Source organism: Aquila chrysaetos, chromosome 21 (genome assembly GCF_900496995.4).
Source record: "Aquila chrysaetos chrysaetos chromosome 21, bAquChr1.4, whole genome shotgun sequence".
NCBI classification, from domain to species: Eukaryota; Metazoa; Chordata; class Aves; order Accipitriformes; family Accipitridae; genus Aquila; species Aquila chrysaetos.
This window is the reverse complement of record NC_044024.1, coordinates 17,072,923-17,100,267: the sequence shown is the minus strand read 5'-3', so window position 1 is coordinate 17,100,267 and position 27,345 is coordinate 17,072,923. Positions and strand designations below refer to the sequence as shown.

Genomic DNA, 27,345 nt, shown 5'->3' with positions numbered 1-27,345 from the left:
TTTCCCCACAAGAACAAAGCCCTTAATTCCTCTGTAATGTGCTCCTGTGGTGGCAAAAGCAGCAGCTGAACCCCAAAACCTGCTTCTGCAGATAAAGCTGCCCCCAGGGGAGCTGCCAGGAGGGGGGGTTACATCCCCAGGGGGCCCCAGGCCAGGGGGGGCTGCCAGCCTGTGCTCCCCGCTGGCAGAGCGCAGGGAAAACCCATTGCAGGCTCTGCCCTGCGTCTCCTGTCCACCAGAGCTAAAGAAACCTGCGAAACACGTGCTTCTTCCCTGAGACCCAAAGGCAGTAACTAGCACGGGTAGCTACAACCCATTTCACTCGGTGCAAGCCCTGCACCCCAAGCCCGATGTGAAATGCTGTAGGTCTAAGGACTTACGGGTCCCCCAGCTCAGCTCCTCTGCAGTCTGGCACAACAGCCCGGCTCAGCGCCTCGGTCACCCAGCACCACGCGGAGAAAGAAATGATGCACTTACCTCCCTGTGCTAACGGCCCGGCCACGCATCCCCTGCAGAGGGAAGGAAAGGATGCCCCACGCTCAGCAACCAGCAGCATTTCAGAACAGCCCTTGAAATCCAGGAGAGCTTAGCAGCCGGAGGCAGTAAGAGCCAAGAGCCCTTAATTAATTAGCTTGCATTTGTGCAGCAGGTGAGGGCTCCCCGGTAAGGCTGCCGCCTGCTCCCCCAGCACGCTGCCTACTGCTTGTGGCATTGCTCCATCTCTCACAGGGAAACTTTCAGCCCATTTTGTTTCTGCAGTGGGGGATCTCACACCGCAGGAGCCCAGGGGCAGTTGAAAAGCACCAGCAAAGGCTCTTGGCTCAACAGCGTGGCATGAGACCGTCTCCCATCACGAACGCACACACCCATTCACAGGGACCCAAGCATGCCAACGCCGTCTGCGGCGGCACGGCGCTGCGCTCTCATGCCCAGCTGCCCCACTTAGATTTGAGCAACAAAAACAACTACCACCCTTTGCAACACAAGGGCTTGTTTAGCTGCCTCGGACAGTGGTTGAGATTGGTTTCAGTGATTGAGATCAACTGCTTCCAGCAGGCCTGGGCAGCGAGAAAGGACCAAAGGCGTGGGGGCAGTGAGGAAAGACTCGCTGATCTGAAGGGCAGAGGACCAGGAGAGCATCCACTCACCGCCCCAGCTCCCCAGGCAGAAACCAGGCAGCTTCACTGGGGCGGCTCACAGACCCACAGAGATGTCTGAGTAAAGGCCAAGCCACACACATTGCCCAGTCTTGCAGTTTTTCCCAAATTGCCCCAGCAGCATGAAGGAATTTCCCCATTCCCCCAGAATTTGGGTCTGGGACAAGCTTAACTTCCAGGGGTAAGGGATGAGCCTGGGGATGCGGCTCCCTGCCTGGCAAGCACAGCCCTGGCACAGGAGCTGTCTGTCTCCGCTCAGCTACTACAACCCCACAGCACACCACCTCGTATGAGGGCAAGGCTAGCCAGGGGCTCTAGAGAAGAGCAGCAATTACCTGCACTTATGTTCTCTGGATGGGTTTTAACACGCCCAAGTAGGTAGCTCAGTTTCTGAGCCAGAGTACATGATGCCAGCTCTGCTCCTCCGGACAGCAGCAAATAATACCCCTTAGACATTTCTCCAGCCTCCCAGGCATTCAGCGCCGTGGCGAGGGCTGTGCTTTGCAGAAGGCTTAGGCACTTGGCACTCTCAAAACAAGGTTTCACCAGCTCCAGGGAGCAGACAGGCCAGAGGCAGGACTGGTGGCACACAGCCAGTGCATCATCTCTGGTTACCAGGGTCTCAGGGGACATCAGCTGGGTGAGTCCTTCCAAGCCGCCAGTCCCTATTCCAGCCCACACCACTGGCCTCCACTGGGGAGGAAACACTACCCAGCTTCCTCGGCAGCCTGCACCGTGTTTACCTGCTGGAGGCCACAGGTAGTTAGCAGCCAGCGAGGCGTGCAGGATGGAGGTGGTTTGCCTTCCTCCTTCTCTACAATCACTGCAGAGACCCCAGCCCCTCATGCTGCAGCTGCTGCAAGAACAAACGTGAGACGAGGAAAGTTGGTTTCAGATTTTTATTTCTTTGTACTCTTTAAGCAGGAGTGACTGAAATAGAAACCATGGTAAGTCCCATTCAGGGAGGAATAACTTGATAAAGACAGGGCAGGGAGTCGCTCCTGCCCCACGCCAACCTGTACAAACATCCGCCGTCACTGTTTAGCATCTAGACGGTTTTCAAACCAGTCCATGAACGGTCATAGACTACATAGAACAACATGCCAGTTCACAACAGGAAACAACTTATGTGTACTTCTTGATTTCGTCATACAGGACTAAGACAAAAGCACCACCCATTCCTCGGAGTACATTTGACCATGCACCTTTGAAAAATGCCTTGGAGCCCTCGTCCCGGGCAATCTTCCGCCAGCAGTCAATAGTGCCACTGTACATTATGTCAGCTGCGGGAGACAGACAGCGTTAGGAATCTGATGCCCGTGACCCCCAACATCCAGGTCAGAAATGGCCTAACGTATGTGCCAGCTTCATAATCTCAAGTGCATCCCATTTCTTGACTGACTTTCTCCAGTATTAGCGCATCAGAGGACAAGATCACCCAGGAGATACGCTGCTGCATTACCCCTAGGAGACACTGGAAGGACCGGTTCGAGCAGAAGGCAGCTACTGTTTGCTTTGACACCAACACTTCCAGACCCAAAAGCTATTGCACAGTCAGCCAAGCCGTGCCTGCTACCAGGGATGTCTCTTCGTGGCCCAGAGACACTAGTTTGCAACATCCTTGGGCAAGTTCTGCTGTTGCTACCTACTGACAGATATCTGACCGGTACAGGCCACCTTACAGGCATGCTGCAGAGACTGACCCGTCCGTGCCCCCAGCCTGCCATCCACTTCTGCAGCCCCTCTCACACCCCGCTGTTTACAAGAGATGAGGATATCCACACGGCTTGGTGAAAGCCAAGGCACTCTGCCTTCACCTCAGCTCCACCACCACCTGTTGATTCAGGGATGCCCGACGCTCCCTGCGCAAGGAGGCAGAAACTTACCTCCTTTACGGCCAGACTGCATCATCATGCGACGACGAACCGTATCAAAAGGGTAGGAGGTCAAACCGGCGACAGCGGTGACGGTCTGAGCAATCATCCAGCTGACAACGATGTGGGTGTTCTTTGGGTCTGGAAGCATGCCTGCGGGAGAGAGGTTTTGGTGAGAACGGCAGGCGAGCCACCGGCACCTGCCCAAACGCACCACAGGCCTGCCGCAGCCCAGCGTCTCCCTTCTAGCGCCATTTTGGTCAACCTACCCTTCGCGGTGTCGTAGATGCCGAAGTAGGCGGCTCTGTAGATGATGATGCCCTGGACAGAGACGCTGAAGCCCTGGTAGAGGCCCCTGAGGCCATCCGACCGGAAGATTTTGACCAGGCAGTCACCAAGCCCGCTGAACTCCCTGTCGGCCCCGGCTTTACCCACATCCGCTGCCAGGCGGGTTCGGGCAAAATCAAGGGGGTAGACGAAGCAGAGGGAGGTAGCGCCGGCGGCACCCCCGGACGCCAGGTTACCGGCGAAGTACCGCCAGAACTGGGTCCGCTTGTCCACGCCGCCCAGGAAGATCTGCTTGTACTTGTCCTTGAAGGCGAAGTTGAGGGCCTGGGTGGGGAAGTACCGGATCACATTGGCCAGGTTGCCGCGCCAGAAGGAGAGGACGCCCTGCTCCCGGGGGATGCGCACCACGCAGTCGATGATGCCCTTGTACTGCTTGTCGGCGGCGATCTGCTTGCTGGCGTGCTGCACCTGCGGGGGCCGAGACGCCGCCGTCAGCTCCGCGACCCTCTGGCCCACCGCCGCCGCCGCCCCCCGGCCCCGTCTCCTTGCGGCGACCTTGCCCCGGCGGACCCCCCCCCCCCCCCCGCCGCCCCTTTCCCCGGTGCTCACCTGCAGCAGCAGCTTGACCCTCTCGATGGGGGCGACGGCGGTCTTGGAGATGGCGGCCGCCACCCCGCCGGCGAGGAAATCCTTGGCGAAGGACACGGCCGCATCGGTCATGGCGGGAGAGGCGAGGCGAGGCGAGGCCGGGCGAGGCGGGAGGCGGCGGACCGGCGGGTTGAGGGGGGGGGCGGGCGCCTGAAATGGCCGCCTTATATAGGGGCGGCGGCGGACACGTGGGCGGGGGCGCGCCGCGCCGCCGCGTCCCGCTCGCCCATTGGCTGCGGGAGGGAGGGCGTGGCCGCCGCAGGGGCAGGGCGGGGGGGGGGGGGGGGGGCAGCCGCGGCGCGCAGCGGGGGGCACACGGCCGGCGTCCCGCGGCGTGGGATGGGGACACACCACACACTCGGGATCCGCGGGATCACACGCAGCCCAGCATCCCCGGGGACCAGCCAGCATCCCCGGGATGGGATGGGGCGGGGGGGGGGCAACCCGCCGGCCCCCCGCCGCGCGGGTGGGATGAGAGTGGGAGCTGCCCGGCCCGGCCACCCTTCCCCGCCGCGGGCAGCCCGTGCGGCGGTGACGGGGCCTCCCGTGGCCGCGTCGTGTCCGTCCCGTCCGCCCGTCCGTCCGCCCGTCCCCCAGCCCCTCCGCGCCATCCGGGTGCCATCACGAAGGCAACAGCGCAGGAGGCCGGGCGGACAGCGGGGCTGGGGGTTTAGGCCAGGTTTGGGGGGGCTGGGGGTTTAGGCCAGGTTTAGGGGGGGGGGGGCGCGGAGCTCCGGGAGTCACAGAGCCGCGAGTATCGTACGGATTCCCGACATCAGTCACACACACAGAGCTCAGCTGGGCGAGATGCTCGGACAGACACGTACCCCGGCACCCACCACCCACCACCTGCACGGCCGCCTCCACACCTCACCCGAGTTACTGTTCACCTACCTAAGAGCTGTCTCTACCATTTAGCCTTGCTATTAACCCGTTCTTCGTGATCATACACCGTTTTACAGTGATCCACTTCTGAAGCACTTCGTTTCGGTGCCGTCTTAAGTATTTTAGCGTTACCTTTTGGGGGAGTTCTCATGCACAGATGTGATTATGCAAAGTAGAGGCTTGGCTGATAAAAGGTTAGTGAGTGATTTATGGATCGTAGGAGTACATTACAATACAAAGGTGTTAGTAGCATATCAGAAACAAGTTAGAGGTAACTTTTTGACTCACTTGACTCTTGCCAGGTTTGAAGAGCTGATCAGACATTCATATGCACCCATCATTCAATCTTTAAAATCTATTTAGAAATACAACGTCAGTAAAAGACATACAGGTATGTTTGGACAAGGTAAGGGCACTCTTTAGAAATCCATTCCTCCCCAACACGCTCACAAGTCATATCTCCTTATTCATACATCTCAAATAAGTCTCAGTATTATTACCTGCGCTGTGCAGAGAGGGAAACTGAGGCACGGAGAAACATGTTCACTAGGCAGGTTGATTAGAGAGCCAAAAGCATTTACAGCCTCAGCGTGAAGCACGAGCCACCCGACCTGCTCTCTACCGTCTTATTTTTTGCTATCAATGCTTGCATTTCCTCTCTGAGAAGAAAACCAGTACAAAGCACCACTGCGGCAGAACTGAGCAAGCCCACTAAGAGATACTGCAAGACGTCAGCTGTAGGGTACATCAACGCCGAGTTCTAGGTGCAAGGCAGGCCTTACAATTATCCCAAATCTTTCTGCAAATCTCTCTCCATAGTCACAGACTGTTCCTGCATCGATCTGCCATTTCCTCACCCTGCTGCGACCCGGCCTAACCAAGCAGTTTCTGAGATTGACTTATTTACACCCAGCAGGGACATAAACGGTACAAAACCACACACACGCAAAGCTGTGTAAACCACCGGGCAAATCCTGCGCTGAGGCCAGGCTGCTGCAGCGAGGGCAGGTGTGGCATGCACACACCTTACCGAGCTGCTGCGATTCACACGTTGCCACAGCCCGAGGCTGGTGGGACACGCGGCAGAGGGCAGAGCCGCCTTCCCACGTGGATACGGGGTTTAAGGTTTTCTTAAAGGCACTAGGATGGGGCTGTTCCATAGCTGTACTTCTACAAAGGAACCAGAGCAATACCCCAGGTCCTCAGGTATAAACACCAAGATGATCTTTTATTGTCCAAAAGCTCCCTAGGCTGCTCAGATGCCCGTCAATTGCATTGGCACCGGCAATAGCCTCGTGGCCTTGCTGAGAGGTTCCTATCTACAGAAACTATCTGTGGCTCCTGGATCACAGCAGCTAAAGTGGAAAAATCACAGGTTGTGTGCACAGCGCTATTCTGCTGGCAAGGTCTGAGCAGCACAGTAGGCCTGAGTCTGTGCACAGGAACTAAAAAGTAGTTTAATATAAAAATAGAGCTTTAAGAATACCAAAACATGACAAGGCTCGTGGCTCTGAAATATCTAACACATTTACGAACTGCATTTTTCAGGAAATATTTCAGTTAGAGAACTTCAGGAAAACTATTTTTCAAAGCCTGAAATAATTCACATACATGCAGTAATAACACAGGAGAAAGGGGGGAAGATTTTCTAGTATGCACTTGTTTCCAAGATTGTCATTCCAGTGTATTACAGTTCATTTTGCACATCACAGTCCTCTCTTAGCAAAAGCACAGTTGCAGCAGCATATTTTCATCTTTACGCCAAGGATTCATACAAAGTTATTATTCTCAAGTAAGTCTCAAGAACTGAAGAGGGGATTCTGGAGTGTGACTGAACTGAGACTAATTCTGCATCCGCAGAACGCCATGTCCACACAGTATCACTAAAAAAAAAGATTTCAGTAGAAATTCTTGCATGTTGTATGTATTTCAGTCTGTTTATCATTTTTGGCTGACTTGGTATCTCAGATTACTTAAAAAAAAATCCATTTGGATTTTCTTAATATTTTGGAAGATACAATTTATACGCTCATCTCAGTTTTCTTGCCTTTCTGCAAGTGGTTTTATCTCAAAATGGCTATTCAGTATTGAAAAGCACCTAGAATAACGTAATTTCAAGTTCCAATAGCATAGTGTTTTCAGACTAGTTGCATCTCTCCTCTTCAGTATATGCTTGCTATTCATATTGTTTATATCCATTCAGCAAATGAGATACAAGATTTATTCATTCCTGGCACTGATGTCTCAGTACTAAAACCATGCAATCCGCTGAGATGCTGGTACCTGTAAGTTCAGCGTGTCTTTCTTGCAAAGGTCCTTGAGAAAGGTATTGTGTATATCTGCAATGGACACTCTGATGTCAGTTTTCAAGCGCTGATTTCCTTGGCTCAAAATTTTCCCTTCGGAGGAGCTTTAATTCTCTCAGTTCTTGTGGCTGTAAACTCTGGTCCACTCCAGGAGTTAGCTTGTAATTTAAAGGAGATTCAATATAACCATTTCTGTAAAGACAGACCCGCTTGCAGAATTCAAAGGTGCTAAACATAACACCGAAGTATGGGACAATCTGGTAAAATAAAAAAAAAAGCGCAACATAAGACAAAAAAGCAATATTAGACTCAGTAGTAGCATTCTTAGCTTAGATGTTTTAAAAAAGGAAACTTCTAGGACTTCAAATCTGATCTGATCTGCTAATAGACCTGTGCTCATTTATATAAAATCAGTCTCACCTCAAACTAGGCTAGCACCCGCTAAAAGTAGGAGTTTATTATTGGTACATAACTAATTACAACAATATTGTGAGGAACAAGGTCTGTGCTAGCCTATAGATTATCACAACTTGTCAAATACCTAAGCAAATCCTAAGCAACGTCAGCAAATCCCGGTACGAAATGTGGGATTTATGCTAAATACAGCAGAGTGAGTAAACAATTTTCTTCTTTTGCCCCATGCAGAATCAGCAGCTCTGGTGCCACGTGGCTTTATACCAGCCAAGGTAGGGCCAGGCACAGGCAGGCCATCACAATCACGTTGTCACTCAATTACCACTCATTAGCTGACCTGTAGTACTCCATGTAGGTAATCCTCACCGCAGCACTATAAAATGTATTTATGTAAACTAAATTACCTTCTGTTTAAGCTACCACGCTTTATTTCGTGCTTTCAACTCAGCAAGGGCTGTAGTAACCAATATGCATGCATTAAGTAGCTGTTCGAAAGTACCACTTCTGACTTCTGGGGAAGTGGCTTATACGTGCCCAATTTTCTTTACAGCTCGGTACAACATGTCAAATTACTGGAGCTCAGCTGAGAAGTAGAACTTGTTTAGCTGTCGTAAGTGGATCACTTGCAATCCCCCATCCATAGCCTACCTTGTGCATTAGCACCACTCCCTTCTCTAAAGACATTCAAATGAACTCGAAAGTAGTGACATCTAGAAGCCAAGCCTACATTTAGGGAAACATGACCAAACCAAGTTCCAAAGCTGGTTTATAACCTGCCTGAAGTTATGCCTGTTCTGTCACAGACTCTGTCATCTATAAGCTGCTAATAAGCACAGAGGCATGTCATAAGCTTTATAACCCCAACTGTCCAGAAGTGTGTCTTGATTACTTCGGGATAGTCTGTGATTAGGGTGAAAGCAAAACCTCACCTTGAGCAGACTGGGTGTGAGTCCGCTCCAAAGGCCAAGCACACCTTTGTTCTTCACAGTTTGTCGGAAACAGTCAGCCATGCCAGTAAAATGGACATCAACTGCTCCGTAGTGGGGAAGCCAAGGACTCTGCGCCTGTTCAAGAGACACCCAGGGGGATTTAGAACAAGCAAAGGAAAACCAAAGTAATTGAAGATCATTATTTTCTCCATTCTGGTACGTAAGGAACGCTTAATGCCAGGTTTCAACAGACTGATCTGGATTCTTCCGTCAACCCAGAAGAATCAGCTATTTTGCCTTGAAATACAAACTAAAAAGGGAGGGAATTTACTCTCTGATAGGTACGAAGGAGAAAGAGAGCAGTAATTTCACGCAGCACTTCCTCTTGCGCCACGTCGCTACTAGAAATAAATCCCCCCCTTGTGAAGACAAACCATCTGAACGAGAGCCGCGTAACGCATCAGCCCCCTGTCTGCCAGCTGCTCAGCTCTGGGAGAGGGATTTCACATCACTGGCAGTGGAGCACCTACGAGAGGGAAGCTTGGGGCTGGCCCCAGATGCTACACTGCCCTCCTGTAATTCCGACCAAAACAGAAGAACGTGCTGGCTTGACTCTGGCTGCTGAGGCTGGGTCCGCGGTGCAATGAGAAGGGTGAAACGTACCGCGGGTTGAGTGGCAACAGCACAGCAGAAACAGAACAGAGATTTCAGCCCAGGCTGTACAAGTCCACCACGGGCTGTAGGGGAGCAGTCGGTGCCTGTGCTCCTGTATCTTTGCTACGTGGTCAGTTGATCCGGACTGGTTAAAGTTAGCTTGGGAGCATCCTGCTGGACTGCAGCTACATTTCCAACTGCAGCATAGACCGTGTCCATTCATATGGAAGAAGTGTAGTGTGTCATTTTTAACAGCAAAATCCTTCCTTCATTAATCTCCTACTGCGTTAGCACAGACAGGATAACGTGACCTTGAATAATCCCATCCTCATCTGTCTGTGCACATGCAGCCATGGGTTTATTTGGCATTGGCAAATCAGGGTTTCACTCAAACACATGGCAATGACACTTCTCAGTCAGGAGTGTGTGGGGACCCCAGGACACAGGCTGATGACTTGTGCGTGCAAGCTGATCACCACAGGGCAGAAGTTTGATAAAAATGGGACTTGTACAGTTAACCGATTGGCGAATATGGGTATCATTATCCCCTCATTGATCTGAAACACCATGTGGTGTAGCATTTTTTCCCTCCTTGGCCAGACTAACTTACAGCCTCTCAGAGCTGCTAAGCCTATGACAGGCTTGTCTCATAAATCAACAAGTGGTAATGACATTCTCTAGATGCCCCAGCTATAGCATTTCAAATACTTGGCAACTTAAGTGCTGGGAATGGAAACAGATCAAAACTCATGCTCCAGGTATATAAGAGAAGTTGCTAATCAAATAGTTTTAATGCTGTTGCATCCCCCTGCATTACCGGCAAGTCTACTGCTAAAATTTAGAGGCTAACAAAACCCCCCTAATCATCACACACACCAACTGCATAGTCTTTATCTACAAGAAAATCATGTATCATGATTTTTTTCCTCACTTTTGTGCACGACTGAAATGCACGTGAAATAATTCTGATGGCAGGTAACAGGCAAAACCATAGTTTCCTTTTGACAGGGCTTTGGGAGGTGATTTTGGGAAAGTAGCTGTCTGCACTGAGAAAGAAGGCAATGGGCTTCCAACCACGTCCTGACTTGTCATCTTCTGGATCCCCTTTATCATGTCCTGGTTCTTTTACCCCAGACAAGAGTAGGGCTGAGGATTTAATCCATGGTCTTTTATTCTTTAAGGAGAACAGAAGCATTTGCTTCCCTCTGAACTTTCTCAACAGTGTACCTGATCTGTAAGAGAGGGATCACATTTGTGGGAAAGAAAGTGTTTCATCTGTTCTAATTGCTCGTCCCCTTTGCATCTACATTGGCCTTGCTAACTTCATGGGGCTACAGCTGTTTCCGAAATTCCTAACTGTGGTGCAAGCTCCCACAGCTTCCTGTTTTAGGACTCAGAGAGGCAGACGTTACGGGATTTAACTGCTGTGATTTTACAGTATTACCAGCCCTGCCCTTACAGGTAGTTCAGGTAACAGAGCTAGTCTGGTACACCAGGGACATGCACATGTTCACTTATGCTCATTTGCTACAAGGAAGCTCAGCTCTGTTACTTGAGGCGTGTAAGGGTTTAAAAAGCAGTAGCTAAATCCAACAGTGAGAAAGAGAGAAATAACTTTTCAAGCCTTAATCCACAGTACTTGAGAAACTCCTGCACAAAGACTCTCGTGACTGTACTGTAGAAGATGCCGAGTGCTGCAACTGAGACTTCACGGACCAGTTCCACGAAGAATGGTGATATTAGCACCAGGGATGCTTAGAACAGCACTCAAATGATGTAAGTATCCTTAAAAATGCAGCAGCAGTCATAGGAGATCTGGATTCAAAACCTGTTCTACTTTCTGGACTGTCAGCCAGTTTCCACAAGATTTTTTGGTAAAGGAAGTTACAGGCAGCCAAGCAGTGTAGAGGGACAGGTTTCTAAAACATTCAGGAAAGCAGGAATGCTGTTAACATGTGATTCCCTTCCTTTCTAAGTCCCTTTGTGGTAGGCAGGGCATGACCTGCCAGAATTAACTGCATGAGTTTGACTTAATCCCCTTCCTTACTGTATACATTGCAAAGGCACTTATCAAAGGGTTTTGATTACAGTACTCCTGCCTACACCACCAAGACAGGCGAGAAGCACACTGCAGATTTCAGTAAGATTCTGCACGCAGTAAACACATCCAGAAGACAGTTGAAAAGGAACAGGTAAGTCAAACCCCCAGACTTCTAATTTACCCGCAGACATTGACCTCTTAAGAGATTTACTGAAAGACTATTTATAGTAACATTCACCACGGTTACAGCCATTTTCAAGATTTCAGTCTGTGGGGTGAAGTATGCTTTGCCAGTCTTTCTGCTTTACAGGAGCAGTATGTTTCTAGGACCCTACACACAGTATTTAAGCAACAATTGTCCACAGAATCTCAGAATCACCTACTACAAAAGGAAAACTAAAAACTGTGTGTAGTTAAAACTTCAGTATTTTGGAACACAGCTAAACAAAATTAAAATGTTTTAATAAAAGAAAAAAATTAGGAAGGCATTTCATTTGGCACTGCTTTTAATGAAAAAAATAGCTTTGGGTTTTGGGTGGTTCTGCATCATCTAAGCATGTCTACAACACTGCAATTCTCACAACCGCCTTATGGCACCAGAGCCAGAAAATGGAAGTAATGAAACAGACCAAACTAGTTTCTCTACCTTTTTTGCAGAAACCTACTATGACATACAAATCAAACAGCTGATCTCATGCCAAAAAGATCAGGTTTACGACAGAGATGTTTCACACCATGCACCTCAAAGCAGCTTGAATTCCTTTCTTTTGACACCCTTTGACACTATGGGCTGCTGCATGGAAACATGTTTGTTACGAACATTTTTAAAGACTTCCTTCCCCCCCCCCCCAGTTACGGCTGTCTCATACTGCAGAAGGCTGGAGATACAGCACAGCTCACTGCGCTGATAAGAGAGTGCCAAGTTGTTAGTCATAGTAATAGCGGGGCTAAGTTGCTAATCTTTTTACCTCTGATGGATGATGGGTTCTCTAAATGATTAAAGCACATCAAATGCAGAATTGGCTCCATCTGCCCTCTCACAAACACCATCTTTTAGTATCCAGAGGCCACCAAGTCTAGTAAGTCACTGTGATACATCCCTAAAGTTAGCACTCTGTTCTATTTCGACAACCTAAACCCAAGAGAGACAGACATGTATAAAAAAAACCCCAAAACACAACTACCCGCACTCACATTTTTTTATAGAAACAAAATAAGGGTGAAGTGTCATGACAAAACTCAAGATAGTTGTTAATTGTTACCTCAAGACTCTTCAGACACCATCCCTCCCATTGCCTGCATCACAAGGTGACTTCCAGAACAACATAGTCCCATTTTGGGAATTAATCTCACAGACCCTTACAACGATTTGCCCTTCAATGACCTCCCCCAGCCCCTCTCCTCCTCCTCCTCTCTTCCTCTTAGGATCGAAGGACGGATGTAGTTCACCGCAGCTGCAGTGGGAACCATGCCCATCAAAAGATCAATCACTTGAACCTTTCCAAGGCTCACAGTAGCCACACGGGGACCAAGCAGAGACCTCCCGGTCAGGAGATGGCAGACACGGTGGTTAGGCCACTAGAGCCCGAGCCCAGAGCTGTGCAGGTAAAAAAATTCCCTCTTGCGCTTTAGGTCATTTCAGTTTGCAACTACCTGAATTTACATGGATCGGAGGCTATTTAGAAATACTTTTCTCTCAATACATGTACTTTTTTACCCCCTTCGGTGTTCATAAAGTTTGTTGCTGCAAAGATTTGGTATTTATTTACTTTTTGAGCATGCAGTACTGTTGGCACAGAGTATGAAAGATCAACTAACAGTGAATAGCTGCCATAGGTGGTATGCTATCCTGATGGTAGATACAGTAAAATTGCTTGTTATTTATATATTTTCAACAGATTCAGGTGTCCTACACTTCTGATCAATTAAAAAAAAAAAAAAGTACATGAAGGCAGTTTACAACACAGCTCAAGAGTTCACACTCTTAATCTGGAAGCTAAAATAAGAAGTCTTTGCAGTCTGGGTTAATAAGGACACATGCAACGAGCAAGCGTAACTGTCGTTCAAAGGAAACTGAAGGACAAAGATTGCAGTTTTCATTCAAGCTGATGCCACTCCAGTCAACAGAAATTTCACTCAAGTGAAGGCTGAATGCTTGAAAGAGTATTTCATTCCACTCAGATAAAGAATTAAAATGTAAATGAGTATTAATATTGGGGGAAAAAGCATGCATTCTCTTGGGCTAACCAATCGTTTCACCTGGAGGACAGCCTTACATGGTAGGCACCTTTTCTGTGTCAGTGGTTTGGTAATGCTGACCTACCCCTGGCTACAGTCCACCAAAGGTATTCAGGCATGTCGGAAGGTAAACGATAACAAGCTATCAGGAGGCGATCGGTTCCAGAGCAGCACAGCAGAGCAGCTGACCTCCAGCTTTCTGCACTCTAGGAACATGTTGTCCTTTACTTTGTAACCTGAACTGGGGCCAAATCATCTCGCCTTTCTGAGATCAATGGCACCGAATGAGCAGAACAGTTTACTGCTTGCTCCAATCTTCTTTGACTCTTAACTTTAAATACATTATCCGCATGCCTGTTGTACCCTGAGGCTTCACGGTTTGTTGCAGAATCCCTCCTGTGCTGCTGAACCTAACCTTTTAACACCTGCCGTATGAAGAAATCTTTGATGTGGAATATAGAGGGTTTTTTTCCTCAAGGCAGTGCAAACCCCTTGCATGGACACCTCTGGGTGGTTTCTGAATGCCTCGAGATGGTTCAGCTCAATCCTTACAAATGGGTGCACCATTTTCATGCACATTAACACTAGTTTATTTAATGGAGCAAACCCTTAGGCAGGCTAGTTTGGTCCCATGCTTCGCACACTGAATAGCAATGCTAGTTCCCGCACCTCCTGCTGCCTGTGTAGGAACTGAGGAGAAAACTAACATTTTACAGGACTGGGGCTTTACAGAGGACATATTTCCATTGGCCTTATGTGGATGAGGTAAGGAATTACACCAAATCAAAATAAATCAGATAGAAAAGAATAGAGCGTCCACAAAGTTTTAGCTCCTGTTTATGGAGTATTTTGCATAATTAATCACCTTACATGTCACAGGCATATCATTCTAAACACAGACAAATGGATACAAGGCTCTCCTGTATAACTGATGTAAAAGTACTCACGTTAGGGGTAACTGTGATAGCTGTCACTCTGGAGATATTACTGTCTCCCTGCTGAAAATTATGGTTATAATAGTTGTGTGCACACAGCAGCGTACCCTAACCTGTCTCAGGCTGCATCAGCTGGGTGAGCATACCAAGTTTAAAAAGGTGGGCTGAGTTAACCCATCTGATTTGCCCCAAAGCAGATTAAAGAGCTCCCGCTTATGAGCGAGATCCACACTGATCACAGAGCTGCAGAGGCTGTAAGAGGCTGGTGGCCACGCTCAGCTGGCACTACCAAATCTAGGACTGGGAGCGTCGAGGCCACTTCAGTGTCCAGGAAAATCATTCGGAGAGAATTGCATTCTGCCCGCCCTCAGACATCCTGCATTTCAAATGGGTACAGTGTGTTTTCCTGCTTTTCTTCAGCAGACCACTGTGCTGCAGTGCTAAGCTACTGCTGTAGTCCACCTCAGAACGAGTATGACATACTTATCACACCACAGCTCCTTGGATGAACAGGGTTAAAGACCACTAGACATAGCATGAGCTGTCACAAGGCAGACCTGACTGTTAGATCAGCCCAGTCCTGCTTCAGATTCTTGATTTACCATTTTTCCCTCTTAACCAGTTTTTCCACTGACACTGTTCCGTGTTTCAACTTCACAGGCAGTCAGTCTTCATGATTCTCTCCTGTGGAAGTCTGGGGATCTAAGAGAAATGCTTCTGAGGTTTGTTCAGATGCACAAAAGCTGATCTAGGCTGTTACAGAAGGCAAAGCACACGTTACACTCCATAGCTTTTTTCAGGCATTGTCTCAACGTTTTACTGGACCAAGTACTTCCCAAGGCAGTAGGGCACTATTCTGCAACAGCCTCAGAGAAAGTGGTATAAAATATCTTTATAGTAACATCAATGAAACAATAAAAAATGCTGGTAGCTCAAAGCATTTAGACATAGGGAAAAAGAGAAGGAAGGAAGGGATTTTACCAAAACCAGAATCTGACATCTATTACCTATTTGCTAATAATCAGAGGAGCCAGGCTGGTCCTAATTTCAAGTACCACCCAGGGCATGGGGTCCTGGCTGATGCTTGAACCCCAGCAGCAAGGAGAAGGGGAGTATGAGATCATAGGGAGAAGTAAGCCTCCCCCTCAGGTGAGGTATTTTTGGAGTTTCATCTCTATCTGTGCACTTGTTTTCACAACACTTGAAGGAAGTTAGTATCTCTGAAACCTCCACTCCTCTGTCGAGTTTAGTTGGACAGCAGGATCAGAAGTTATTGGGGGCAAGGACAGACAGCTAGCAACCATATATGCCTTACTTCCACAGGAAATCAGACTAAAGTAGTAATATTGCTCCTTATTTGCTTCCACACTATGGAATTTGCCACTCTGTGCGCACAGGTGGCTCCATCTCTGAAAATTTTCAAGGCTCAGGCTCCCATGCCATTCACTATTAAAGGGTCTCCCTGCACAAAGTCTCAGAGCACATATGCGTTCGAAATGTCGTGTGAACCACATGACCCAAAAAGGATTTCTTATTTTTAAACCAGGTCATGACTCCAATAACTTCCATATTCCCAGCTGACCAGAACACAGATCTCACAAACAGCAGGGACACCACAGCTTGAGAGCTTTCAGAGGCTGCCATGCCAGCACCAGTGAGTGTCTCCAATAACAGAGCACTCTCCGCAAGTTACTCATGTTTAAGCAACGCAGGAGCACTGTCTCCTCATTTCAGCAGGGAGAAGTGCTTTTCTAACAAACATTTATCATTTTCTTTTCAAAGCTTTGTTTATAACTCAGCCACTGGGTTCTTGCTAGACTGACTTTTACAATGCAAGGAACGTAGTTAGGGGACTAATTTTAAATAAATACTTAAATAACAGTATCACTTTTAAAGAGAGACTTCAGTTGCTCCTTTAACAGACTAGAAATGCACCAACAGGGCACAAGATTGCACTTATTTTATACAGGCCACCTCACAAAGGGAATAACTGTTGAGTTTTCTCCAGGTTACTAAGAACTCATAGCATTTACGTAATTTACCACAGATTTCACACTTGGAGAGCATCTTGTGTTACAAAGAACCAAAAAAACCCCAACAAAAACCCCAAAACACATTGCAGATTTATAGGCAGCCAAGACCTAACCAATTCACTTTTGTCACTGAAGAGAGGCCACTTCTTGCGTGATGCACAGCAACAGTCTACACTAACCAAGAACAGTGAGCCTGTTTGTTTATGGCAGTGAAGGGAATTCAAAGCCTGGATTTTAAAACAGAAAGATTGCTACTGAACAATGCTTTCCCTGGAGAGATGTCCTCATAACTTGAGGATGCTGTGCAGTCAACACCAAAAATGTGCTGAATCCTGCAGTATACTAAGTATGCTTATTCTATATTACAAGGGTTTGATGGTAAAGCTATACATGAGTAGCATTTACTGGCAAAGGAGTTTCAGACAAGTTTTAGTCACAGAAATTGGAACACATTATCCCATCAAAATATGGGGACAGGACTGAGCTTCTGCAAGCCATACAAAATTTGTTCATGTAAGCAAGTGAGGACTAACTGTACAGTCGACAGAGTATCTGTGAAACTTTAGGGTCATCTTTGTGCATTTTGCCTAACAAAACTACCAAAGTCACGGGGCAATTTGGAACGAAGGCCGAGAAGTACCAGCCAGGGGTATCTGAGCCTACTTCTGAGGGTCATGTGCACGGAGGGAAGCGCCAAACTTGGGTATTAGGTTTGTGCTGACCATTTGCATGTTTGTTGATTTTCAGTTCCACACATAGCCTGGGATCGGTGTCATTCTAATAATAATCTTCTGTATGGCATATAACAGCTCTAAATTCATCTTCCCTTACTGAAATGCCAGAGCTCAGTCCAATATGCACTTATGAAGGTCATCATAGGCAAAAAGATGATGTGGGGAAGTGCAAAAATATTATTAGTGCTTCCCTTAGACCCAGACTCATTCACAGGCAAGTATTTCCCTGCTTAAGGTTAAAAAAAAAAAAAAAAAAAAAAGAAAAGAAAAGTGTTCTTGTATGCAAGTCTACAAGGTAAAAGTGCAGTACTTGAATATTGCTTAGATACTGGACTAGTGCAGTACTTGAATATTGCTTAGATACTGGACTTAAAGATCATGATATTGTGAGGTAAGGAAGGAAAGCCAAGAATAACAGTCAAAAGGATATAAAGATCAGTAAGTTTTTGTTCAGCATAAGAGTGAGTCAGGAAAGCATTTGATATAGAACATCCCTTTGAATAACCCTCTCCTTCACTAATCCCCTTCTACAGATGCACAACAAAAGCCATATTTCCATGCCAAAACATGCATACAGTACCTCTTAACTCTCTAACATGCCAATCAGGAGCAAAGTGAAAAAAGGAAGACAAAGGAATAAAATTAGGATAAGCACAACATAGAGAACTCACATATTCAGTAAGACTCACTCATATTAATTAACATTTCTTTTAAGAAAAATGTTCAAGTATATTTAGCAACACAGCATCTTTGTAAAAAAAAAAAAAGTAAACATGATAAAGATAATCCTAATGGCAGAGGGGGAAGAAGCCATGGTTACAGAGCAAATCTGACATCATAAATCATCACCAAAACACAGAGGAAGAATTGTTCACTGACAGTCAGCTCCTACTCCCACAGATGTCAGTGACAGAAGCTGCTGACATCAGAAGTGTAGGATTCAGATATATAAAATGAGAAAGGATGAAACAAAATTATTACAACTAAGATTAAAAATACTTTATCCTTCCTCCCATAGCAGGATTCATTTTCTAGTCTGCGCAAACAATTCAAGCATTGTCTAGGTGAGCAGATGGATGGAGCTAACCATTCCAAGACTGCCTAGCGTGCCAGGTAAAGATCTGAACTGGATGTTCTGGTCTCAGGCTTGTACTCCATCCCAGAATCAGAGAAGACAGCCTTGTGTCCTAGTTTCTCAGTTTTTGAAGCTCCTGAGACTGCCTTACAACTCCCTGGTTCCCCATCACCAATAGGTTCACTGGAAAAGTCTTCTTTGGCAATACACTGTCTCCATCTGTCAGATCAGTGGGACAGAAGGGAAGGAAGAAGAATCCGATACCAACGTCTGTAACGTGCTGGGTTCTTCTTCGTACACGAAACCAGTGTTCGTTGCTTCAAAACAAAGCCAGCATTTCCCTACGTGCACTGCAGAGCACTCACCCCAGGCCAGGGGTAGCTGAAGGCTTTGTACACCCCTCTTTCTGTCAGCTAGAAAGGTGAATCACTGAATGGAGGCTGATCGGAATATGATGTCCGAGAAAAACTGTGATCAGAAATATCTGCTCCCCTGTTTTCTACAGAACACTGAAATGTCTTGAAGCTCTTTTTCCCCCTTCTTTATTCTCCCCCTTTGTAGGTCCCTTTGCATGATACCTTTTCTGGTGCTGTCCTAGACATTTCTCTCTTCTGACCACCACCCTGCAAACTGAACAGGCCAGCAAGTAAGCACACAGCAGAGCTGATCCCTGCAAAGCTGGGCCATACCCTGGTGCTAACTGTGAAAAACAAACTTCTTGGACGACCTTACATGAGTTCCAGTGAGCTCTTAGTATCAGCTTGGGTGTGATTTTCAACAGGTCTCTCTTCTGGACAGGCCTCTGTGACTTACACAATTTCCAGTACCAAACAAATTACGGGCTTTCACACCTAGGCAGCTAGTTCTTCTGAAACACCCTTGCCTTCTCCCTTGCCTTCAGAATAAATCCCTGAACAGGAGGTGTTCCTCTAAGCTTGGAAAATCACTATTCAGTTGTTGCAATGCACCTATGAGGAAAAAAAACCTCTCTGTTGTTAAGCCTTTTTTCTGTCCAAAGTATTTTTAGCATATCCACTTCCTACATATTTAGGCAATAAATCCAGTTCACTTCTTATTTCTAGAAGTGCCAATCAGATGTTTTAAGCATCCCTTTGGTGAAAGAGTACAGCCTAGTGGCAGGAAAATGAAAGATGGGCCTGTTCCACTTCTCTACTTGCCTGTCAAGACAAAGCTTGACACAGAACTTAACATCACACCAGTTACAGCTGAAAGTTGCTTTTGAACTGATTACAAAAACTGAATGTTCAGGTAACTGATGTATTGACAGAAAATATTAAAAGGGAAACAGCACTGTAAATGTCTGTCTTTTCTTTATTCTTTAGGGCAACAGTATTGCTGTGAGCCTAAGGATATAAAGAAAAAGAGGACTTGTACAGAGTAATTGCTTTTCTTAGACCCACTGATACAGCTGGAAAAAATTATCAAGTTTTCATACTCAGAATCTCTTTCTCACCTGAGACATTTTACGAAATACCTGATGAAAGGGCTCAGCTTAAAGCTTGACTTCTGGACACATCAGCTACGTGAGCTGGTCTAATAAAAGACATTACTCCTCCTGCTGAGGTCCTCTGTTACAAGATGGAGAGAGGGCAACGAAGGCTTCTGTGCCACTGGGTCTGAGCCCTGTCTGAAGAGGGAACCTAGGGAGCTGGAGAGGGGAATTCACAGTTTCACTGACCTTTTGCTAGCTTGTGACTTATCACCCAGGCTACCACCTGATGAGTGGGACGGGGACCTACATAATGCTGCCCCACCAAATGACGGCTTTTTTTCTGAGATCACAAAAGCTTCCTATAAATCTGCAGTCCCATGAACTAAGCTGAAAGAACAAACTCATATGCCCCAGCCAGAGAGCCACCAGATGATGACAGCTATTCACTGTCACTCTACTGAGGAAGTTCTAATGAAAAGTCAACATCATCAAATGAATTATGTCAGTGAGATGGAAGCTGTGGGGCAGTGGTTGTTTTGTGTTTGGGGTTTTTTTTAGATCATTATTACTCAACTTTCAGGAGAACGGATCAGCAAGATAATATAAAACGATATAGTAACTTGATATAGTAACTCATGTTGCTGATGCTCCAGGAAAGCAGCAGCACTAGCAACTGGGAAGTCACTTGTTAACCAGAGGAGTCAGAAATAAGAATGAGGATAGTTCTGACACTTCAGACTTAATACCTGCTGTGCAAGTTTCTTGTGGTTGCCATTATGTAGATCAGGCATAAATGGCAGACACACAGGCTCTGAAAATTGACATGGATCTCATTCATCCTGCCTGCCACCGAGGGGGCTGAATGCCTGTATTTGCCTGAAGGTTTGCCAATTCTGAACTGTGAGAATTTGATGGAATTGCTATGAAAAAGAAAAGAAATAAAGCTAAAGACATAGACTCTGAGAGTATACATATATCCCATGATAGTACTCGAACCCACCTTAAAAGTGTAACAACACACTTGTAACAATAATTTTCAGACTTTAAAAAAAAAAAACAAAACCCAAACCAAAACAAACAAACAAACCAACCCACCAAAAAACCCCAAACCAAAAAAACCCAAACCCCAACCAACCTAAAACAAAGTCTCTGTAGCCTACTGGTAAGAGAAATAAAGTGGCACTCATGATCATCTGGCTAGTCTTGTCCCAGGCTCCTGCAACAAGCACCTATAACAAAGTACTAGTAACACGAGTGCTCTGTACCTGCATCTTCCTCTTGACAGTCTCAAAGGGGAAAGAAAGTGTCTGTGCCACACCAGCTGCTACACAGCCATTTATGAAGTTCTGAAGAGGAGTGAAATGAACTATGGGTTCTCGCCAGATTTTGTCCAGATTGATGTAAACAAAAAATGAGCCCGCAGAAAATGGGACAGCACCTAAAAAGCAAACCAGACAGGTTTATATCAACACACTGTACACTAAGAAAACAGAGCTGCTCATCACGTAACCTAGAAAGATGGGATGAGATGCTGCCAGTTTACACCTTGCATTGCTCAAACCCAATCAATATTTTGAAGAATGTTACTTTTTAGTCACTGGTTTACCACCAAACACCCATACTGTAGGATCTAGATGTGCTGATAGGTGCATATATTTACATATTAAAACATGCATGTTGTCAGAATTATTAGCTGCTTTAGCCTCATGACAGGTCAGCTCTTTCTCCAGGTTCTCTTTTGTGACAAGCTCTTTCTCCCATTCAACCCAACCCCAGCAGTTGTATGGGTAAACAGAGTTGCCTCTCCAGTCAAGCTGATAAGGGATACTTCTGTCCTCTTTTGCTTGTTTCATGCTCTCATCAATTTTATAGTGGGATTATACATTATTATGCTTTTTTTTTTTATAATGTCATATTGTGAAAGAGTGGACTCAAAGTTAAATGGCATTTTTAAAAGCTATGGAGAGTAAATAAATAATTTAAAAGTCATTTAAGGTAAAGAGAGATTATCACTAATCTTCACTTTTCACATCAGTTATATATTACTCCTCATACCAGTTTCACTGAACAGCTAGGGAGACACTCTCACACCTAGATAGGAATTAGGAACACTGTGTGTGTGTGTATATATATACATTTTTTTAAAATGAGTTAAATGGCAGAAATCTTGCATCCGAGCACAACTAGATCATCTATAAAAGAAGGAAAAGAGTTTTTGTTGAACACTTAACCATACATAAAATGCTACGCACTTGGTCATAATTTGAAGCAATAAAGCTGCAGCAGAGGTAATCAGTATTGTCGTGCCTTGTAAATCTACGTACCTTCTAAAGAAGAACATTACTATCTGCTTTTGATATCAGGTGAGCAAATGAATGCAGAACTACACAGCTGCAATAAACAATGTGCAATGAAGTGATTTTTCCCCATTATTATTTTACCTAATATAGCTGGTGAAACACCACGGTAGAGTGCAAGGAGTCCTTCCTGATGATAAATTTTGTAAAAAGCATGAAGAATTCCTTCATAAGATGGTTCCAGACGGTTCTGCACAATGAGCCGTGTTTTAATTACATCAGTGGGGTAAGTCACGATGGTTGCAACCATGCCAGCCAGACTTCCTGCCATGATGGCTCTCCAGTGGGAGATATGACCCAACTCATCCGTGAAAAGTATAACAAGTCTAGAGTAAACACATAAAAGAGGTACAATTAATGACAGTACAAACAAAACACATGAAAAATTAAGGCAGATTATTCTCAATGTAATTGTTCTTCTGCCCACAAGCCCCTTCAGCAGCAGGAGTTGAAAGTTTAACATGTATTTCATCCAAGACCTTACTATATATAACACCACACAAGCATTAGAACCTCTGTGAAACGGAACATGCGAACAGACAAACATGAGCAGAGTCAAAAAACATGCCTAAGAGCCCAAAGAGATTTTGGGTAAATCCATCCTGCACAGAAGTGCAGAAATGCAAAAGTTATAGTTAACAATTAAGCCAGGGACTGGAAAAAAAACCTCTGCAAATGGAATTTGCTTTGATTTTAGTGTTATTGACTTAAAATACTTCCAGTACCTGAAAGGCCTTTTTTAGAGGCAGCTTGCATAGCTCTACCTGCACAGCAGTTCTCAGCACTGACTAAGCTCACATAGCTTGAGTTGTGGTACCATGCTGGAGGTGCAGAGCACCAGTTCAACAATGAAAAAATTCTTTAAAGATACGGAGACTAATTGTTCAAATTATTTACTTGTTTGCTTTGCAAGAGACTTTTAAAGTAATTTTTGACCACAGAATCCTCATTTATATTTCCATCTCTAGGATGAAAATTACCATGACTTTAAAACACGTCTGCAAGAAATTTTCTGATCATCAGTCATCAGTTAGATACATTGGTTCAACCCCCCAAAGTTATCATTTCAAGAAGAAATACATAGATAACGTCATCACAGGCCTTCCGAGAACAACTGAACCTTCCTCTGTTGCTTATGTTGGGACACAAAGGTCCGCAGGGATACTTCTCTAGAGAAGACTTTTGTCCAGGCACTATTATGCTCAGGAGGTTAAGTCTAAATTTGAAATTTTGAAATTGAAGCACAGAGGTTTAAAGGCTAACCTACAACTCGCGCATTTGTGATGCACAGAAGGACTTTTCTATGTACGCAGGGCACTCCTACATCAGGAAGAAGTGTCATGGAGGCAGCAAGAAGCAAGTAAAAAGACTTGAGAGGAGACTCTTAGCTCATGGTAAAGAAACTTATTATTCTATTTTGGAAGCATTAACTAAACCGCCTAAACAGCAGATTTACATTTAAACTACACAGTGTTACCACATCCAGAACAAAATAATTTGCAAAGATTTACAAGTCACTGCTTGCTCAGTTGATGTTTTTTCACATGAGCGTGCATTTTCTACCGCGTGACAGATCCCTGCATCTACTCGTCTCGTGCCCTGGAGAGAGCCCAGAGCAGAAAGACTAGCCAAGCAGAAGTGAAAGGATACAATTTTTTTTTCCTGTGTGTCTTGTACAGGCCCTAAAGCAACGCAGCCTGATTTTCCTGTCCTTGCACAAATGTGTGGGGAGGGTGGTGGGGTGTCTCTACGCACTACCCAGATAACATTTAAAACCGCCACGGAAAGAGAGTCTGTGCCCGGTAACCGCAGAGGGAGTGCAGTCAGCCAAACCCCCCCTTCCCCAGCCAGCTCCCCCCGCACCGCCGTTCTGGGGCTGCTGACTGTGCTCAGCCCAGGTCCTTCTGCAGCTGGCATTACTATTTACTTCACTTACCGTGTAACATTTCTCTTTTTGCGTTTCTTGCCTTTATATACACCATTCTCCCACTGGAAAATACATTAAAAAATCCCCAAATAAGGTACCAAGAAATATGTGCAGGCAGCTTTTATTTAATTTCCTGCTAGCCTACTTCCACTTGTAATTCAAAAGAACACCGTGTGCAAACTAGAGACAAACTACAGCCTTGCAAAGGGAAGGCGCTCTTTCAAGCCGAACAAACAATTAAGGTAGTTACTTAGCTCAAAATCAACTGGTTTATACTGGTGCAACACACTGATTCTTCTGGGAACTTTACGTTTAAATCACCGTTTCTGCCTTCCCACTGCCATGACGCCTCCCCTTGTTTGACCACCGCGTGCGTTACAAGCAGAAGGACACAACAAAGCTGCCCAGTTCCAGGGTCGCTTTCGTCTATCGTTTCCTAAAGGGCGCAGGCAGAGCCGGGAGGACGACTCTTGCTCACCAGATGAGTGACAAACCCCAGCAGGCTGCGCAGCGTCAGCCCGGGCCAGGGCGGCAGCGGGCCGGATTGGGCGGCGTGGGCTGAGCCCATGCTTCTCCCCACCCGGCACGGCCCACGAACTGGAATAACCCATCGCCCAGCTGGGCGGAAATGTCAAGTGCATACCATGCGCACAGCTGACCTTAATAAAAAAAAAAAAAAAAAGAAACAAACCCAACCCTGGAAGTGGCAAAACATGCTGGTGCGTGCAAGCAGGCAGGCGCTCCTCTCAAAGGCTGAAAGACAGAGGCAGCAAAAGGGAATCCCAGGGAACAGCACGGGTTGGCAGAGCTCAGTCGGCGCTGCTCCGTGTTGATCCTGCTGCAGTCCTTCCAGCGTTTGCCTTAATTTAATGTCCTGTATTACCGAAAACAAAGTCTTAAAACAAATAATGTCACATATCGATTTCAAACCCCATCAAATCTGCATAATAGGGTAAAAGATTTGAATCATGATTTTGCTGTTACTTTTTTTGCCACAAATAATATAAGTACTTGAAAGCGTATAAATGAATAAAATAAATTGGTTGTAAAGAACAGATGCCGCAGTGGCATTTGCGGGCAGCGCTGCAACTTCATTTCTAAAGGAATCTGGCCGAGCAGAAGAGATTTAACAGACTATCAACCCTCCACCATCCGAAGAACACCTCCGACTTTATAAGCAGTTTCTGGCATACCACCTGGCACTAAGAGTTGCTACCGGCCGAATAAACGAAATAAACGAAGCGACTAGCCAGGGTACACGCCTTCGGGAAGAGAGGACGCGCAACCGGGTAGCCACGCAGCCGAGCCAGAGACATGCAGGCGCCCGCGCGGACTAAGCACCTCCACTTCCCACCCCCTCCTCTTCGCACCAGACGCGAAAGGCCGGAGCGAGCGCGCACCCCTCCCCGCGGAGCCCCGTCCCGTCCCGGGGCCGCTGGCTTACCGGCGGGAGGCGGCGAGCTGCAGCGCGCTGTAGGGGAAGAGTCGCAGGCAGGCGGTGAGGTTCCCCTTCCAGAGGGCCCGCAGCCCCTCGGCGCGGCACAGGCTTTGCCCGGCGCCGCGCAGCCCCCGCCGGCAGTGCCAGGTGCCCACCTGCGCCAGCACCGTCAGCAGCTCCAGCGGCGCCGTCAGGCTGAGGCTCAGCGCTCCCGCCAGCCCGGCGCAGCCCAGCCGCTGCAGGGCGGTCACCCGCCCGTCCCGCCGCCAGGTGGCCATGGCTCGGCTCGGCTCGGCTCGGCTCGGCTCGGCTCGGCTCGGCTCGGCTCGGCTCGGCTCGGCTCGGCGGCACTGCGGGCGCCCGGCCGCGCCCGGCCCGGCCCGGCCCGGCTCGGCTCGGCTCGGCTCGGCTCGGCCGCCGGAGGGCGCTGTGAGGCGGGTCCCCGCCCGGCCCGGCCCCGCTCCGCTCCCGCTGTCTCACGGCGGAAGGGCGGAGAGGCCCCGCTGGGTCCCGGTGCGTTACGGGCCTTGGGTTGGTTCGCAGCCGGATAGTCTGCCGGCACCGGTACCCTCCGGCAACGGGGCAGCGAGTCCCGCTCCTGGAGGGGGTCTGTGCGAAGGCGGCCGGGGTGGCGGGGAACCTGGAGTGCGCTGCTCTCGCTTGTACTCAGATTCACATAGCATTACATTATTTGCATTTATGTAACATTAAAAAAAAAAAAAAAAAAAAGCCCTCACAACAGCAACCTGGGTGCATTCAGGACACTTCCCTTTAAAGTGAAACATATTTCCACAGCGATCAAATGCATCTGTTGGTTACAGCTTACTTCCTGCATTACTAGCCAAAAATACTGCTTCCTAACTAGGGAGTTCTGCTGCCGAGGCCCTGTGCGTTGATGCTGAAAGCGAGGAACTGAGTAAACATCATTAACAAGATTTACAAGGTCAATTAGTTCAGGCTTTGCTGATGTGCTACCAGAGAAAAGGGGAAAAAGGCATGGGGAGGGGAAAGAAGTGGAAAGGAGGTACAGGTAGTGACCAGGATCTATGGAGTGAGGAGGTAACAGCTAGTAAGAAGGCAGTAGCAGTGATTTGCTCCAAAACAGGATGTCTGCTCCGTTTCTTGTAATAAAAAAAACCAAAACCACAAACGCCCAAATTGAAACCTTAACTAGTCTACATTCAGTACCTTTTGACAGTGCATCCAACAAAACAGTGTAAGAAGATGCCCCTTAGCCCACCTTTGGCAAGAATGCTCTTCTGCTGATCCAATACAGTATTCTCAAACCAGTAAAAGAGCTAAAAGACATCTCTCTAGTTGTCCATAACTCAACTATTTACAGCATTTTATTTCCTTGGTTGGGAGAAAGTGTTTAATCGCTAGGAAGGGGGAAAAAATCAACTATTTAAAGGAAGAATTTGAAACAACAACAAATGGGTATAAACTTGCTATACATTAATACTGCTTGGAAACAGAAGATTTCTAACCGTAAAAGAGTGATATTTCTTCTAGGCATTTGCCCCTCTTGCTTGTCTGTACAAGACAAACCTCAGCTCAAGATTCTTCCTGAGCACAGGTTTTTTTCCATCCAGTCTTCCCGTTTTCCATTACTCATTTTTGGTCGAGTTTTTACGTACTTGTTCTGGCTGATAAAATGAATCAGCAGATGACATCAGCCTTCCACAGCACAATCTAATCCTTGGAGAACATGGTGGTTGGTGTGAGTTTGTCTGTTGTTATTTTTTCTCCTGTGTAAAGGGACCCGCCAAAATAAAACCAGTCATAAAAAAAAAAAAAAAAAAGGATGTCACTAGCAGGATCTAAGATTACTAAAAATGAGTACTTAAAATTGCACCTTCTTCTCACCATTTCTGCCAGCCCAATCAAGTTTATATTGTTTATGTCCTACTTAGTTTCCTGTATCTCACAAGCTATCACTGCAAAAACAACAGAGCAAGT

The 27,345-nt window shown here is 46.8% G+C and overlaps 2 protein-coding genes across 3 annotated transcripts; both read right to left on the bottom strand.

Annotated features, from left to right (window-relative positions):
* Window positions 1-2,042: 2,042 nt before the first annotated feature.
* On the bottom strand, window positions 2,043-4,132 carry SLC25A5 (solute carrier family 25 member 5). Its single transcript, XM_029996970.2, has 4 exons — window positions 3,929-4,132; window positions 3,301-3,787; window positions 3,044-3,184; window positions 2,043-2,440 (listed from the first exon to the last, which is right to left on the bottom strand). Exons 1-4 carry the CDS (start codon window positions 4,037-4,039, stop codon window positions 2,283-2,285), a joined length of 897 nt encoding a protein of 298 aa, XP_029852830.1. The 5' UTR covers window positions 4,040-4,132; the 3' UTR covers window positions 2,043-2,282.
* A 910-nt stretch (window positions 4,133-5,042) lies between these two features.
* On the bottom strand, window positions 5,043-25,800 carry SLC25A43 (solute carrier family 25 member 43). Of its 2 annotated transcripts, XM_029996972.2 has the most exons (6): window positions 25,733-25,800; window positions 25,393-25,687; window positions 22,106-22,347; window positions 20,930-21,102; window positions 8,502-8,636; window positions 5,043-7,415 (listed from the first exon to the last, which is right to left on the bottom strand). In XM_029996972.2, exons 2-6 carry the CDS (start codon window positions 25,662-25,664, stop codon window positions 7,212-7,214), a joined length of 1,026 nt encoding a protein of 341 aa, XP_029852832.1. In that variant the 5' UTR covers window positions 25,665-25,687; window positions 25,733-25,800; the 3' UTR covers window positions 5,043-7,211. The 2 variants fall into 2 exon arrangements, with proteins under 2 accessions (XP_029852832.1, XP_029852831.1); XM_029996971.2 differs by having other exon boundaries at window positions 25,393-25,770.
* Between the last annotated feature and the right edge of the window lie 1,545 nt (window positions 25,801-27,345).